Source organism: Rana temporaria, chromosome 3 (genome assembly GCF_905171775.1).
Source record: "Rana temporaria chromosome 3, aRanTem1.1, whole genome shotgun sequence".
In the NCBI taxonomy this organism is placed as follows: domain Eukaryota; kingdom Metazoa; phylum Chordata; class Amphibia; order Anura; family Ranidae; genus Rana; species Rana temporaria.
In genome coordinates this window covers 364,954,960-364,971,565 of record NC_053491.1, presented here as the reverse complement: position 1 = coordinate 364,971,565, position 16,606 = coordinate 364,954,960, and the positions used below count along the sequence as shown (strand labels likewise).

The window sequence follows — 16,606 nt, the reverse complement described above, 5'->3', positions numbered from 1 at the left end:
GTTGCAAATTATTACAGAGAAGGACTAGAGAAATAGAACATAAAATGTACTATACCTAAATAGCAAAAAAAAAAAACATTTTAATATACGCACAGACTGGTATCAGTGGCAGTGCATTGGACTAAGGCTCCATTCACACTAATGCTTTTTTTGATGCATTTTGCAGAAATGCAGGGAATTTTTTTAACATGGTTTCCTATGGAACATGTTCACATCAATGCTTTTTTGTGCCTCTGCGTTTTTGGAAAGGGTCAGGGACTTTTTTTCCTGCAAAAAGCAGCGTTTTGCATGCAATAAAATTCAATGGACCTGCATCCAAAACGCAAGTACCACGATTTTGCCGCGATTTGCATTTTTTTTTTACCTGTTTATAGCTGATTGTTAAAGGAAATAAAAAAAAAATGTAATTACTGGCAAAAAAAAAACGCAAAACGCAAATCGCGGTAAAATCGCGTTAAAAACACTCAAAAGCAACATGCATAGGTGTGAATCGAGCCTGAGGCCCCGTACACACGACCAGTTTCCTCGGCAGAATTCAGCTTCCGACCGAGTTTCTGGCTGAATTCTGCCGAGGAAACTGGTCGTGTGTACACTTTCGGCCGAGGAAGCCGACGAGGAGCTCGGCGAGGAAATAGAGAACATGTTCTCTATTTCCTCGTTGTTCTATGGGAGCTCTCGGCCCGCCGAGCTCCTCGGCGGCTTCAGGGCTGAACTGGCCGAGGAACTCGATGTGTTTGGCACTTCAAGTTTCTCGGCCGTGTGTACGGGGCCTTAAGTGTGGTTTTTAAAGTTCTCATGGTGCTTTCCAGAGTGCCCACTAGGTGGAGCCACTTGGATAACCAGGAGCAAAAGTGACTCACTACCTTTCAGACATTGCAGGCTCCCTTCTTACTTGCTTATTACTGTTGAGCACTATAACACCCTTTAAGGCCCAGCACCCAGAAAGCATTCAGCAAATGTGAAGAAAGCACACCAAATTTTGCCTTCTGAATAGGTGGCGTCTTAAAGAGAACCGGTTACATAATAACAAACCTTTGGAGTGCACAGGACACAAAAAAGCTGTGTCTGTGATTCTCTTTAAAGCGGGGGTTCACCCTTAGAGGGCACTTTTCCCCCTTAGATTCCTGCTCGTTATTACTAGGGGAATCGGCTATTTATTTTAAAATATGTGCAGTACTTACCCGTTTACGAGACGCATCCTCTCCGTCGCTTCCGGGTATGGGCTTCGGGAATGGGCGTTCCTTCTTGATTGACAGGTTTCCGAGAGGCTTCCGACGGTCGCATCCATCGCGTCACGATTTTCCGAAAGAAGCCGAACGTCGGTGCGCAGGCGCAGTATAGAGCCGCACCGACGTTCGGCTTCTTTCGGCTACGAGTGACGCGATGGATGCGACCGTCGGAAGCCTCTCGGAAGAATGTCAATCAAGAAGGAACGCCCGCTCCCGAAGACCCATACCCGGAAGCGACGGAAGAAGATGCAGCTCGAAAACGGGTAAGTACTGCACATATTTTAATATAAATAGCCGATTCCCCTAGACCGAACGAGCAGGAAGCTAAGGGGAGATTTTTTTTTTTTTTTTAAATGGGTGAACTCCCGCTTTAAGGAGGAACTGCAGTCTGTTCACATCATTTGTAATCAAAACATCTTTGCCATTATGAAGCTTCCCTCCAACCACTTTGCATATTATTTTATATATACTGTGATTCTGTACTTGCCAAAAATGCTGCAGACATCTCCCTCCGCTGAGTCTGGCTGCATCCATTTTAAATGTGGGCAGCTGAAGCTGCTGCCCGTTCACTTCCTGGATTTACACAGTTACACAGGAGGCACACCTCCAGCTCTGCAGCTCTCATTGGCCCTCTTATGGCTTATCCCCCCCTTCCTTCCTGGCAAACTCTCACAAAGAGAGAGAGAGAGCTGTGCATGATGTCATAAGCCTAGGCTTTTTACCAGACAAGAAACAGGAAGTGGGCTGTATAAGGTATTTAATGGCAGAAAAAAAATTGTTTACTATCCAAAGTTAAAACAACAAGGGCAGAAGATTTAATAGATGGGAAGATGAAAAAATGACTGACAGCCCGCTTTAAAAGAATAAGCATAATTTTAATAAACCCTAATCAAGAACATCAAGCAAGTAGGCAAGCATACCCTTTAAGCCTTAACCTGTCTTGCTGTCCTTGCAGAATTACACTGCATTCATCAAAGATTCTGCCAGTTCACATTTTCTGGTAAAGCTTTTTACAGACAATTTATTTTCTGTATATGAGAGTTATATCAAGAAAAGTATTACTGGGATGACTTAAGATATCTCTGACCTCCAAGCTGGCTGACAGTTATAAGCAGGGGCTATGCAGACCTCAATGGATATATTTGTTTATAAAAAAACGTAGGAAAAAAAACAGCAACGCAGCTCTTTCCATGGAGTACATTTATTTTTGTATATTATTTGGGTCACTTTACAGAATGCAGGTGCTTTGTAGAATTATAGAGCTGTTGGTATTGAACCAGCCAGGTGTGTAGCAGCTAAATGTAACCGTCAGGACTAATTCACACCAGTGTTACAACTGTTCACCTTTTTTAATGAACTTTATTGAAATGTCACAAAGGCGTTTTATTATGTAAGCTCAGCTGCCAGCCACGTGGTGCAAGGTGGTGGACTGCCTCACACTGCACTGTGCTGGAAAGTGATCTTGCATGCAGTACTTCTTTTCAGTGCACACCTCCTGCACACCACAGTGGTGGGAACTGCCTTGTCTTGCGGTAAAGCTGCTCTGGAATAGCCACTTAATGCAGTCCCACCACATCTGGTGTGAATATACGCTTAAAGGGGTGGTTCCCCCTAAAACAAATTTCTAACAATACATTCGTAAGACCCGTTACACTGCGGGTAGGCTGGCTTTTGTTTTGTTTTTTTAGTACATACCTCGATACCGCCGTTTCGTCCCTTGGCGGTGGGCGTTCCTAGTTGATTGACGTTCCTCCGACGGGCACATACGTGACGTCACGACTTTCCGAAAGAAGCCGAACGTCGCTGCACAGGCGCCGTATAGAGCCGACTCTATACGGCGCCTGCGCAATGACGTTCGGCTTCTGTCGGAAAGTCGTGACGCGCAGTATGCGCCCGTCAGAGGAACGTCAATCAACTAGGAACGCCCACCGCCAAGGGACGAAACGGCGGTATCGAGGTATGTACTAAAAAAAAAAAAACAAAAGCCAGCCTACCCGCAGTGTAACGGGTCTTACGAATGTATTGTTAGAAATTTGTTTTAGGGGGAACCACCGCTTTAAGCCCCCCATTTACACTGGTGCGATTTGACAGTTCAAAATTGCATGACAAGTCGCACCGCATTGTTGGCAATGGAACGGTTCAAATTGCCGAGACTCATGTTAGGCCGCGTACACACGGTCGTTCCAAACCGATGAGAATGGTCCGACGGGCCATTTCCATCGGTTCACCCCTGAAGTGGCCTGATGTGCGTTCACACCATCGTTCCAAAAAACGATCGGGTCAGAACGCGTGACGTCAAACACACGACGTGCTGAATAAAACGAAGTTCAATGCTTCCAAGCATGCGTCGACTTGATTCTGAGCATGCGGGGGTTTTGAACCGATGCTTTCTGTACTAACCATTGGTTTGGACCGATCGAGCAGCGGTCCATCGGTTCGATTTTAAAGCATGTTTTAAAATTTTGGACCGAAGGAAAACAGACCGATGGGCTATACACACAGTCGGTTTGGAGCGATGAAACTGAACCTCGGTCCATTCTCATCGGTTTTGTCCGACCGTGTGTACGGGGCCTAACAGTGACTTTGAAAAAGGTTCCTGGACTTATTTTGCCGATTTCATTGCGACTTGCATAGATTTCTGTTAAATGAATTGGCAATGAAAATGGAGGTGCAAATCGCACTGATCTGCGGCTTTGAAAGAGCGCTGAAGTAGCACAATTTCAAAGCCGCAGCCATGTGAACCAAGGCTTAATTGTATTTTCATCACAAATGCACAATAATTTTTTTATTTGGGATTTTTTAATAATTGCACCAACCTATATCAACCAATGATAATCATCTTGCGTGGCAGAATGTGAAATCCCTTTGGTTAGATTACTGTCTTTTGTCCCTCATGCACAATTTATTCTTTAATTTGGGATTATTTATTAATTGCACCAACCTATATCAACCAATGATAATCAGCTTGCATAGCAGAATGTGAAATCTTATTGGTTGGATTACTGTCCTTTGCCCCTCATAAAGGCTCTATGTAATGACCTACTAAATGTAGGTAAATCGACAGCCCCATACCTGTGCCAGGAGTCCTGACTGGATCTGCAGGGCTTGGGCCCCAGCGGTCTGCGTCACGAGGGGCACAGTGTTATCCATGCGCACGGAGTAGCCACCATGTTTGGAAGGAGAGGTCTGCAGTCCTGGTCAAACAAAGAAAAGGATTAGTGCATTCCACAGAGGAAATTATCCCTTAATGAGGTCAAAGACCTTGCCATTAATCTATTTATATAGTTTATTTAATTTCCAAAGCATCAACCTAATTTATCGTGCCTAATAAAGAGCACAGAACTGGTTATATCTGATCCACACAAACAAATGGGAGCATATAAAAACTTCATACAGATGTTCCTGGCAGGAACTGCACCCAGAACCCCAGTACTGCCAGCCACAGCACTAACCATCATACGGCCCTGGGGTGATAAGAGACCTCTTTAAACCTTAGTGGCATATAGGGTCCATAGCCCCTCTCCTTCCCTCCAAGCCCAGTACTAATTGAGTCCTCACCTTGGAAGGCCGGTGGGCAGACAATCAGAGCCTGCTGAAAGGGGTCAGGACGGGCACAAATCTGTGTAGTTCCAGTTTGCAGGGGCATACTCCTCTGGGCAACGGCTGCCATGGATGCAGCAGAGGTCTGATGGAAGACAACAGCTGGTTAGAGCCTTATTAAATGAAGAGTAAGTAGGGTAAGAGTAGTCATGAGTCTCAGAAAACAGGGCTCACCTGGCTGTGCACAGTGTTCAGGTTGTTGAAGGTCATAGTGAGGTTAGTGGAAGTGCTGGGGGCCACATGCGTGATGAAGGGCGTTTTGCTGTGGTTCACAGTGTCATACATGTTCACTCGCCTCTTACAGATCTCCATGTTCTGGAAACAAGACTTTACACTGCGGAGACATAAGAGATGGGAGAGAGCAGGGGCAGGACAGAGAAAGACAGCGGGGAAGATGGGATGGGGAGGGCGGGAGATTTGCAGCCACAGGTGGGAAAATGTGTGGTGTAGTGAAAAAGGAAAGAGAATAGAGAAAGATGAAAAATTACTGAATGTACACATAACCACATGGAAGGAAGACAGCTGCAGAAGGTACTCTGCCCAAGAACACAACTAGAAAATATCGGATTTTAGAGCCTATCTAGTAAAGCTGTGTGTAATATAAAAGAGCTCTAAAGTATTTTCAATATATATCATTACCATCTGAGCTTATCTATTAAAGCTTGTGTAATAATATAGAATATCATTTTATAACAAAAAATGCTCTAGCAGTAAGTATATTTAACATGTCATTACAGTCTGAGTTTTCTATCACAGTTTATGTGCTGATCCAACAAATTCCCTGAGCTCACAACAGAGCGCTAGCACTAATACTATATACAGTACTATAACAAAACATATCATTATAGTCTGAGCCTATTTACTATTAGAACCCATCTATTAAATACAGAATATCCTGGTCTAGAAACACAATAGAGCTCTAGCATTAAAGGGGTTGTAAAGGTTTGTTTTTTATTTTCTAAATAGGTTCCTTTAAGCTAGTGCATTGTTGGTTCACTTACCTTTTCCTTCGATTTCCCTTCTAAATGTTTTTTTTCTTTGTCTGAATTTCTCACTTCCTGTTCCTTCTCAGTAGGTTGCCCCCATCATCCGAGCCGTTCGGATGATAGCCCCCATCATCCGAGCCGTTCTGGCTGGAGGTTAGTCAGCGTGCTCACCCCCTCCCTTGGGACTACATCCCAGCGGGGAGACACTGTGAACGCTCACAGCGTCTCCCTACAGGGATGTAGTCCCAAGGTAAGGGGTGAGCATGCTGACTAACCACCAGCCAGAATGGCTCGGATGATGGGGGCAAGCTTACTGAGGAGAAACAGGAAGTGAGAAATTCAGACAAAGAAAAAAACATTTAGAAGGGAAATGGAAGGAAAAAGGTAAGTGAACCAACAATGCACTAGCTTAAAGGAACCTATTTAGAAAATAAAAAAAAACTAACCTTTACAACCCTTTTGAAGCCCATCTACTGTTATTAAATATATCATTAAAATCTGACCCTATCTATTGTAAGAGTATATCTGTTAAGACCTGCTAACAGATAACATATAGCCCATCTATAATATTATTTTTAGACATTCAGGGGTTGATTTACTAAAACTGGGGAGTGCAAAACCCGGTGCAGCTCTGCACGGTAGTCAATCAGCTTCTATCTTCAGCTTGTTCCATCCTTAAAATGAACTTTCTATTAACAGCTTCCCTTTAATGTAAAAAAATGAATTATTTTTTACTCACTATCTGGCTGTTACCAGGCAGTATTCGTAATCTGCCTAGTTCCTGGTTCTAGGTGGTTCAACTTCCTGTCCTAAGGCCTCCTGGGAAATGATGACACTCATTTCCCAGGAGTCTCTGGGCATTACTGTGCCTAAAAATCACCCAGCATGCACCTCTCCCTGAAAACCAGGAAGAAAAAGGAACTGGGCTTCACATGCCCACACATATGATAGATACGGCCACAACATGATTTGGAGGATATAAAGTGTTTGCAATGATTTCTGGAACGGCTGGGGAGCTATTAATATGTTTTAGGGACTATTTAATGTGATTAATTTTAGCTTGCAATTTTTTTTTTTAATTATGATTAAAATAAAATTAAATATCTGGAAGCCGATTGGTTTCTATGCAGAGCTGAACCACATTTTGCACTCTCCAGTTTTAGTAAATCTCCCCCTCAGTGTCTTACCATCTAGCTCTGTCAAACTACAAGGAAATCTATAGGGGTCCCAAGACCTCAACAGACATGCCTAGCCAGTGGATCTAGGATTAAAGGATAAGTTCCCATTTTTATGTTCCACCTGTTTTTCAGTGTGACGGGGGGCTGGGGATCCTGTCCCCACACCCGCTGTCACTGTTTGAAAAGAGCATGGCTGCATGGGGCTCCGCCCAGAGTTCTGTGAATGAATTACAACTACCGACAGCCTTTGCGGCTGTTAGCTTGTAGTTCTCAAGGAACTACTAGGGCGCTGGTGAGCATTTTAGGTAGTTCTTGATTCTTCCTTTCATTGTGTAACTGCCTGCTCATACAATGTACAAGCATACAGCTTACACTGACAGTCTGCAGAAGCCCTACATTGCACCTGCTATCTGCTGATCGTGGGTGAAATGCTTTCCAGGTTCCTGTACATAAAAAAAATGTAAATGTACATTTTTGTATCTGCAAAAAAAATTGCATTTTTCTTTTTTAAAGGTTTACTTTTCCCTTAAAAGCCTTTCCCTCAAGGTAAGGCATTGTCTTAGGTGTCACTAGGAACAGGAAGATGTGTCCTTGTGAGTTGGATTGTGCATAGCTTATGTGTTTGGCAGGACTGTGTGTCAAAAAGCCTGTACACCTTTTGGAACATATTACATGTTCGGCCTGTATTTAGGGTGGAACATTTAACATGTTCCAGTAGCTGCAGCCTCCCCCCCCCCCCCCCCCCCGTGACAGCAGGCGGGCATCTTCTCCAGGCACCCGCTGTCACTAATGTCACTAATTGAAAAAACGTGGCTTTGCGGGACTCCGCCTGCCCGACTACATCATTCATTCACAGTCCTTTGTGAATGTGGGAACTACAAGTACCGATAGCCTTTACGGCTGTTGGCTTGTAGTTTCAATGAATGCGCTGTTGAGCACTCTGGTAGTAGTTCATTCATTCTTCCTGTCAGAGAGTATCTGTCTGCCCATACGAGGTACAATCAGACAGACACACTGACAAGTATGTAGGAGTCCTAAATGGCACCCGCGATCTGCTGATTGTGGGTGCAATGCTTTCCAGGCTCCAAATAAAGAAATAATAATAACTCCATATTTTTTGCCTGCAAAAAGATGTGCATTTATTTTTTTTTTTAAAAAGGTGAACTTATCCTTTAAAGCTTAGCTGTGCATTAGAGTCGAAGCACTTGAAATTATAATTTTGTAGCAACTTTGCTTGCTTTTTTAGTGGTTCAGATCCTATTGTGCCAGCTGACAGGCAAGCCAAGCCAGATGATTCCTTGTAAACTACAAAGTATCACCCGCCTCCACCCCCAGCCCGTTTACATTCATGCCTATGCCCCCAAAGCAGACACCAGCAAGAGACCGTACTGAGAGCTGTGCGGAAAGTCCAGGAGATGGGTCATGGTGACAAAGGGATGGTTGAGGGTCTCGATGGGGGTTATTCTCTTATCCGCATCGATGGTCAGCATCTTCTTCAGCAAGTCAATGAACTCTCGCCTGTCTGCCTTCTCTACGAGCATGTCACTGCCTTCCAGATCTGAGGTCATGTTCACCTGTAGAATGTATAGACAATGGTCTGTTATAAACCAACTCAAGACATCTTTGGATAAAAGTGAGGAATGTTCAGGCTTTGTAAGACTCTTATTGGTACAGAGTGTAGAAAAGGTGAGTATGCCATAGATCTAATGTCAGTCCAATGCATTTTTGGGGGGCTTAAAACCCCCTCTTCCCTATGGCTTAGATGTTGGGAGCAAATTAAGAGAATTCTGGACAACAAATAAAGGATAGAATAGTGCTAATTGGCAGCCTGACCGGCGACCCAAATTAGTACTAGTTTTATCCTTTTATTTTGTAATTTGTTACCCAACATTCTGATGAAGGGGAAGTGCCGGTTCACACTGGGGCAGCGCGACTCTGCAAGGCGATCTGCACACGACTTCAGAGGCGACTTGCAAAATTACTTCTGTATTGAAGTCAATGCAAGTCGCCCTGAAGTTGTACAAGAACCTTTTTCTAAATCGGAGCGACTTAAGTCGCTCCTATTAGAACGGTTCCATAGTACAGAACGGAGCGCGACTTGTCAGGCGGCTAAGCCGCCTGACAAGTCGCCCCTGTGTGAACCGGCACTTAAGCTCCCAGAACACACTGACCTGTTCTTCTGACCTCTTGTCACGTGCAAAAAAAACATACTGGACTCACATTAGATCTTTCTCATCCTTTCAACAATCTTTAGACTACTCTGGGGACCCCAAGCAAACACTGGTATTAGAGATACAGTAAAACCTTGGATTGCGAGCATAATTCGTTCCGCAAGCATGCTTGTAATCTAAAGCACTTGTATATCAAAGCAAATTTTCCCATAGGAAATAATGGAAACTCAAATGAATCGTTCCACCACCATTTATTCATAAATCCTTCAGTTTAAAGTCCATATAAAAAGATTATAGCAATGTGATAGGTTGTGTAACCATAAAATGTCCATCCACAAACGGAAGCCTCCCCAAGGGGATTAGAAGCAAAATCCAGCAGGAGCTACAGAGTATAAAAGAGAAGAGAGGCGCCTCTTAGTGTAGCAATATGGTTACATTTAATGAAGGTACAACATTTAGCAACTCACATGGTTGAGGATTAAAAGAGGCACATCTAAGTATGCAGGCATCCGGAGTAAAGCGATCCACGTAGACCATCCTCATCACCGCCGACTCTCACTGATGTCAGTCTGCAATTGTAACCAGGAAGACTACCCTGCAGTAGAGCGATCTGAAAGCGAGGTTTGAACCGCTTGTGGAAGGGACAACATCAATGGTGGTGCAAAGGACAGCTTTACCCTGGATGCCTGCATAATTAGATGTGCCTCTTTTAATCTTCAACCACGTGAGGTTTAAATGTTGTACCTTCATTAAATGTAACCATAGTGCTACACTTAGAGGCGCCTCTCTTCTATTTTATACTCAGTTGTGACACGATGCTACTCTTATATCAAGACATCGCTTGTATATCAAGTCAAAATGTATTAAAAAATGTTGCTTGTTTAGCAAAACGCTCTCAAACTAAGTTACTCTCAAACCAAGGTTTGTATGTTCAAGACATATCTTACATACCTTTGGGTCCACAGCTCTACCAACATGTATATTTTGGATGGTCCTTATTGCTGTCTTTGCCCCCTTTGGAGAGATTTCCCCCTTCCTTCTTTTCCTAATGACCATACAGTAAGTGAAGGGAAATCTCCGTAAGGGGTCCACAGGCAGCAATAAAATGCTGACAGCAGTGCTAACTCTTCCTCACGCTGTGCAAAACTAAAGACAGAAGGATTTGGCATAAATGGAAGCCACACAATGGCTAGGCTGGAACTGCCACAAAAATGGTCAACCTAAAAAACATAATTGCAAGGCTTAGAGGCAAAATACTGATAAGCGACTGTCAGTGGAATGATCATTCAAAGGCAACAGAGTGACACTGAAAGTTATTAGTGTAAGGAGTTCACATGCATTATGACCTATGCATAAACCTACATAGCTCGATTACCCCGTGCTTCTCCTTACCTGCGCCATATCATCCAGGCAGTTAAAGATGTACTTTCTGGCTTCTTTGGATTTAATGCCGGTCTCTGATTCATGATCCTCTGGGGTCTAACACAAAGCAAAAAAGCAAAACAATTAAAAATGGACCATGTCAAGCATTTTGGATTAAATATCTTAATATATATAGAGCACATGTCTTTTTTAACCTGGCTAATTATGTAATAATTTGTTCTTACTAGTTACACTAAAGTAGCTTACAACATATATCAGCGTTACTTTTGTTCTGCTCTAAATTTTAAAACTGAAACCCAAAACGTCAACTGTAGCAGATTCTGTATGCTCCAGTATTAGTAAATTCCCTTCAAATGAGAGAAGTAACAAAAAATGGCATAGGCTTAATGAATGCATCACTCTTCTAATCTGAGAAAGTGGAGCAGATACTTCTGCTAATTAAAGTGGGTGTAAACCCTTAAAAAAAAACCCCTGCAAGACAAAGGCATAATGAGCTAGTATGCATAGCATACTAGTTCATTATGTATTACTTACCTAAGCCCCCGCAGCTGTTCTCGACCCCCCCTCCGGCCACGGACATCTCTCCCGGGGCTTTCTTCCGGGTATCGCGGCTCCGGCACTGTGATTGGCCGGAGCCGCGATGACGTCACTCCCATTCATGCGCGCGCACGTGCCATTGCTTCAGTGCGCATGTGCCGATCACTTCTGCACATACAGACACAGGGGGGATATCTCCTAAACCTGCATGGTTTTGGAGATATCCAGGGTAGCTACAGGTAAGCCTTAAAGGGGTTCTAAAAGGTAAAAAAAAGCTCAGACTGGACTTCTCCTTTAAAGGGGGTTGTAAAGGTACAATTGTTTTCCCTAAATAGCTTCCTTTACCTTAGTGCATTCCTCCTTCACTTACCTCATCCTTCCATTTTGATTTAAATTGTCCTTATTTCTTCTGAGAAATCCTCACTTCCTGTTTTTCTGTCTGTAACTCCACACAGTAATGCAAGGCTTTCTCCCTGGTGTGGAGAAAGCCTATTGAGGGGGTAGGGGGCGAGCAGGAGTGTCAGGACACCCACTAACACACAGCTCCTTTCTCTATCTGCAAAGTAGAGAGTGTCCTGACTTGCCTGCTCGCCCCCTCCCCCCTCAAGAGGCTTTCTCCACACCAGGGAGAAAGCCTTGCATTACTGTGTGGAGTCACAGACAGAAGAACAGGAAGTAAGGATTTCTCAGAAGAAATAAGGACATTTAAAAGCAAAATGGAAGGATGAGGTAAGTGAAAGAGGACTGCACTAAGGTAAAGGAAGCTATTTAGGGAAAACAATTTTTACCTTTACAACCCCTTTAAAAGGGGGAAGTCCAGTCTGAGCTTTTTAGGCTGGGCTTCTTCTCTGGGTCACAGGAGTGCAATTCGTTTTGCACTCCTGTGACCCGTTTTCAGTGGAGAGCGGTCTGAAGTCCGCTCTCCGCTGACGTCACTGCCATCATTCGGGGCAGCGCATCATCATGACTTCCAGGTAGGGATCCGCCAGCTGCCCTGATTGATGGCAGTCTCAGCGAGCCTCTGAGACAGCCTCTCCCCGCCCCTCCACTGCTCACGCTCCAATGAGTTCCGACTGACAGTCAGTATGGCTCAGCTCGGGGAGGAGTGAGAACCGAGCCATCGGTGGTGTTCGGTGGCTCGGTTCTCAGTGCAGAGACGCCAGGGGACAGATGCAGCATCAGCCTGATGCTCCATCCACCGAGGTAAGTATGATTAGCAAAAAAAAAAAACATACTTCTCTTTTAATATAGGCTTACCTGTAGCATACACTTGTTATAATGGGGTTACAATCACTTTAATAAAAAGGACGCAAGCTTTGCTCCCTGTTCTATGCTGCAAGCTCCAGGTCCCTCTGCCCACCCTCCAACTCAGTTGAATTCAGGAGGGAAGAGGAGGATTGTTAACCCTGTGGGCTCTGCTACGTGTAATCACCGCAGACAGTTCACTTCCCATATACCAAGTCCAATCTGGTGGGAATTTGCAGCAGTTTTCTTAACTAAAAAATGCTGCAGTCCCAGAGCCAGAGCAGAGCACACCTAGTGTTTCGGCATGGGTGGCACAGAGTGGCATCAAAAAGGTCTATTTGCTTAGTTAATGTTGTACAGGAACCTTTGTTAAATCCCTGCAATATATTTTAATTCCTAGAAACAGAACAGAACAAATGGCTTGTCTTTGTCCTCTTTAAAGGTGAGATTAAATCAATTGACAACACTAATCTGCGTTTAAATGTCATCTTGTTCTCACCTTTAGTCTCCACAGAGGATAAGGCGAGTCACCATCACGATTGAAGAACCTTGTGGTTTTGGTTCCAGAACTAAGGAGATATTCAGCGGGAAGTCCTTGGGTTTGTGAGATGTATCGGATCTGTGAGGGGACACACAATTTCACAATGGCAGAAAATCATTATAATACAAGTCCACTGACTGCCAATGGTGGCCAAGCCAATCTATATGGCCTACATCAACTATAATAAGAGTTTAACCATGCCTCTCAAACTTCTAAAATGGGAAGGTTGTGAGGTATGTACAGTCACCTGCTGCCTTTAACTATATAGACTAAATATTGATTGAGCTTGCTGGAGAGGCAGCAAGCATTGCAAGTTTTGACAGGTTCACTTAAAAACTTTGCATGTAAAATATGATGGGAGCTTCCAGTATCCCGAAATTTATGAAGTCTGGTACTATACATTTTAGGCTGCTTTCACACTGATTAATTTTTGCTGTGTTTTTACCATGTTAAGAACGCAACAAAAATACTAACGCTTTAAATCCAAGAGGACTCTTCACACCACTGCACTGCAAATTCCTGAATGCTCCATCTTTGGTGCGGTTATGGTGCAAGTCCCGATTGGAAATTAATGGAAAATGCATCAAAGACACAGCAAAACGCACCTGCATTGCGTTTTTGGTGCGCTTTTTGAGTTACATGTCTAAGTTTCACAGGTGCATGCTGGGTAATAGGCAACCAGGAAATGCACACATGTGTTTTTGATGCATTTTTTTCAACAGAGCAGTCTGAAAGAAGCTTTAGTGCAAGAATTAAATGGTCAGTAAAGTGAAATCATACGTTGGTTAATGGAATTATCAGTGAGTAAGGCCTCGTACACACGATCGGTTAACCAGAGGATAACGGTCTGATGGATCGTTTTCATCGGTCCAAACAGATCGTGTGTAGGCCCCATAGGTTATTTAGCCTTTGGTTAAAAAAATGGCAACTTGCTTTAAAATTTAACCGATGGATTGCTAACCGATAGGTCAAAACCGATCGTTAGACATTCAAAGAGTTGTCCCATAGCCACTCTTTTGTTACCTTGGCTGTGTGCTTAGGGTCGTTGTCCTATTGGAAAATTAACCTTTGCCCCAGTCTTAGGTCCAGAGGACTTTGGAGCAGCTTTGCATCAAGGATGTCTCTGTACATTGCTGCATTCATCTTTCCCTCCATCCTGACTAGTCTCCCACTTCCTGCCACTGAAAAACATCCCCACAGCAAGATGCTGCCACCACCATGCTTCAATGTAGGGATGGTATTGGCCAATTGATGAGCGGTACCTGATTTTCTCCAGACATGACACTTGTCATTCAGGCCAATGAGTTCAAACAGAGAATTTTGAGTCCTTCAGGAGCCTTTTGGCAAACTCCAGGTGGGCTGTCGTGGGTCTTTAACTGAGGAGTGGTTTCCATTTGGCCACTCTACCATACAGGCCTGATTGGTGGAGTGCTGCAGAGATGGTTGTTCTTTTGGAAGGTTCTCCTTTCTCCACAGAGAAATGCTGGAGTTTGTCAGAGTGACCATTGGGTTCTTGGTTACCTCTCTGACTAAGACCAGTCTCCACCGATTGCTCAGTTTGACCAGGAGGTCCGCTCTAGGAAGAGTCCTGGTGGTTCCAAACGTCTTCCATTTACGGATGATCGAGGCCACTGTGCTCATTGGGACCTTCTATGCTGCAGAAATTTTTCTGTACCCTTCCGCAGACCTGTGCCTCGATACAATCCTGTCTCGGAGGTCTACAGATAACTCATTGGACTTCATGGCTTGGTTTGTGCTCTGACATGCACTGTTAACTGTGAGACCTTTATATAGACAGGTGTGTGCCTTTCCAAATCATGTCCAATCAACTGAATTTACCACAGGTGCACCAATAAAGTTGTAGAAATAGCTAAAGGAGGAAATGCATCTGAGCTCAATTTTAAGCGGCAAAGGCTGTGAATACTTATCGATTTCGGTTTTTATTTTTAATAAATTTGCAGATTTCAAACAAACTTCTTTCACGTTGTCATTATGGGGTATTGTTTGTGGAATTATGAGGAAAATATTGAATTCAATTTTTTTTTGGAATAGGACTGTAACATAACTAAATGTTCAAAAAGTGAAGTGCTGTGAATACTTCAGTCACTGTAATGCTGATGGAAAAAATACGGCCAGGATAGGAGTGTGCCAACTAGGATTAACAGATCTAATTGTTTTTATTTGCCAAAATGAGAGTCACAGGAGTAGCCAATGTGTTTTGGGGGCTCACCAGTTCCCGGTCTGAGTGCTAGTCTGTCTGTGTGATCAGCACCCTGAATGAGCCTACCTAAATATGTTATTGGATTCTCTTTCTCCCTCCGGATACTCTGGTTTCCTCCCAAACACTAAAAACATGCTGGTAGGTTAATTGGCTCCTGTACAATTAACCCTAGTATGCGAGTTAGGGACCTTGGATTGTAAGCTCCTTAAAGGGGTTGTAAAGGTACAATTTGTTTTCCTAAATAGCTTCCTTTACCTTAGTGCAGTCCTCCTTCACTTACCTCATCCTTCCATTTTGCTTTTAAATGTCCTTATTTCTTCTGAGAAATCCTCACTTCCTGTTCTTCTGTCTAACTCCACACAGTAATGCAAGGCTTTCTCCCTGGTGGAGTGTCGTGCTCTCCCCCTCCCTTGGACTACAGAAGAGTCAGGTTGCCCACTAACACACAGCTCCTTTCTCTATCTGCAACGTAGAGAGCGTCTTGACTCTCTAGTAGTCCAAGGGAGGGGGCGAGCACGACAATAAGGGAAAAAAAATTGTACCTTTAAAACCCCTTTAAGGACGTGAATGCACAATACAGGGAGTGCAGAATTATTAGGCAAGTTGTATTTTTGAGGATTAATTTTATTATTGAACAACAACCATGTTCTCAATGAACCCAAAAAACTCATTAATATCAAAGCTGAATATTTTTGGAAGTAGTTTTTAGTTTGTTTTTAGTGTTAGCTATTTTAGGGGGATATCTGTGTGTGCAGGTGACTATTACTGTGCATAATTATTAGGCAACTTAACAAAAAACAAATATATACCCATTTCAATTATTTATTTTTACCAGTGAAACCAATATAACATCTCAACATTCACAAATATACATTTCTGACATTCAAAAACAAAACAAAAACAAATCAGTGACCAATATAGCCACCTTTCTTTGCAAGGACACTCAAAAGCCTGCCATCCATGGATTCTGTCAGTGTTTTGATCTGTTCACCATCAACATTGCGTGCAGCAGCAACCACAGCCTCCCAGACACTGTTCAGAGAGGTGTACTGTTTTCCCTCCTTGTAAATCTCACATTTGATGATGGACCACAGGTTCTCAATGGGGTTCAGATCAGGTGAACAAGGAGGCCATGATATTAGTTTTTCTTCTTTTATACCCTTTCTTGCCAGCCACGCTGTGGAGTACTTGGACGCGTGTGATGGAGCATTGTCCTGCATGAAAATCATGTTTTTCTTGAAGGACGCAGACATCTTCCTGTACCACTGCTTGAAGAAGGTGTCTTCCAGAAACTGGCAGTAGGACTGGGAGTTGAGTTTGACTCCATCCTCAACCCGAAAAGGCCCCACAAGCTCATCTTTGATGATACCAGCCCAAACCAGTACACCTCCACCTTGCTGGTGTCTGAGTCGGACTGGAGCTCTCTGCCCTTTACCAATCCAGCCACGGGCCCATCCATCTGGCCCATCAAGACTCACTCTCATTTCATCAGTCCATAAAACCTTAGAAAAATCA

General features: G+C 43.6%; 1 protein-coding gene across 3 annotated transcripts in view; it reads right to left on the bottom strand.

Moving 5' to 3' along the window:
* Window positions 1–16,606, bottom strand: part of HIPK2 (homeodomain interacting protein kinase 2) — a 106,060-nt gene that overhangs the window by 20,106 nt on the left and 69,348 nt on the right. For all 3 annotated transcript variants that reach the window (XM_040345396.1, XM_040345398.1, XM_040345397.1), the window contains exons 4-9: window positions 12,829–12,948; window positions 10,557–10,643; window positions 8,383–8,567; window positions 5,004–5,163; window positions 4,788–4,914; window positions 4,302–4,423 (exon numbers count right to left, since the gene is read on the bottom strand). In XM_040345396.1, the coding sequence (XP_040201330.1) occupies window positions 4,302–4,423; window positions 4,788–4,914; window positions 5,004–5,163; window positions 8,383–8,567; window positions 10,557–10,643; window positions 12,829–12,948 (801 nt within the window). The remainder of the gene's footprint in view (window positions 1–4,301; window positions 4,424–4,787; window positions 4,915–5,003; window positions 5,164–8,382; window positions 8,568–10,556; window positions 10,644–12,828; window positions 12,949–16,606) is intronic.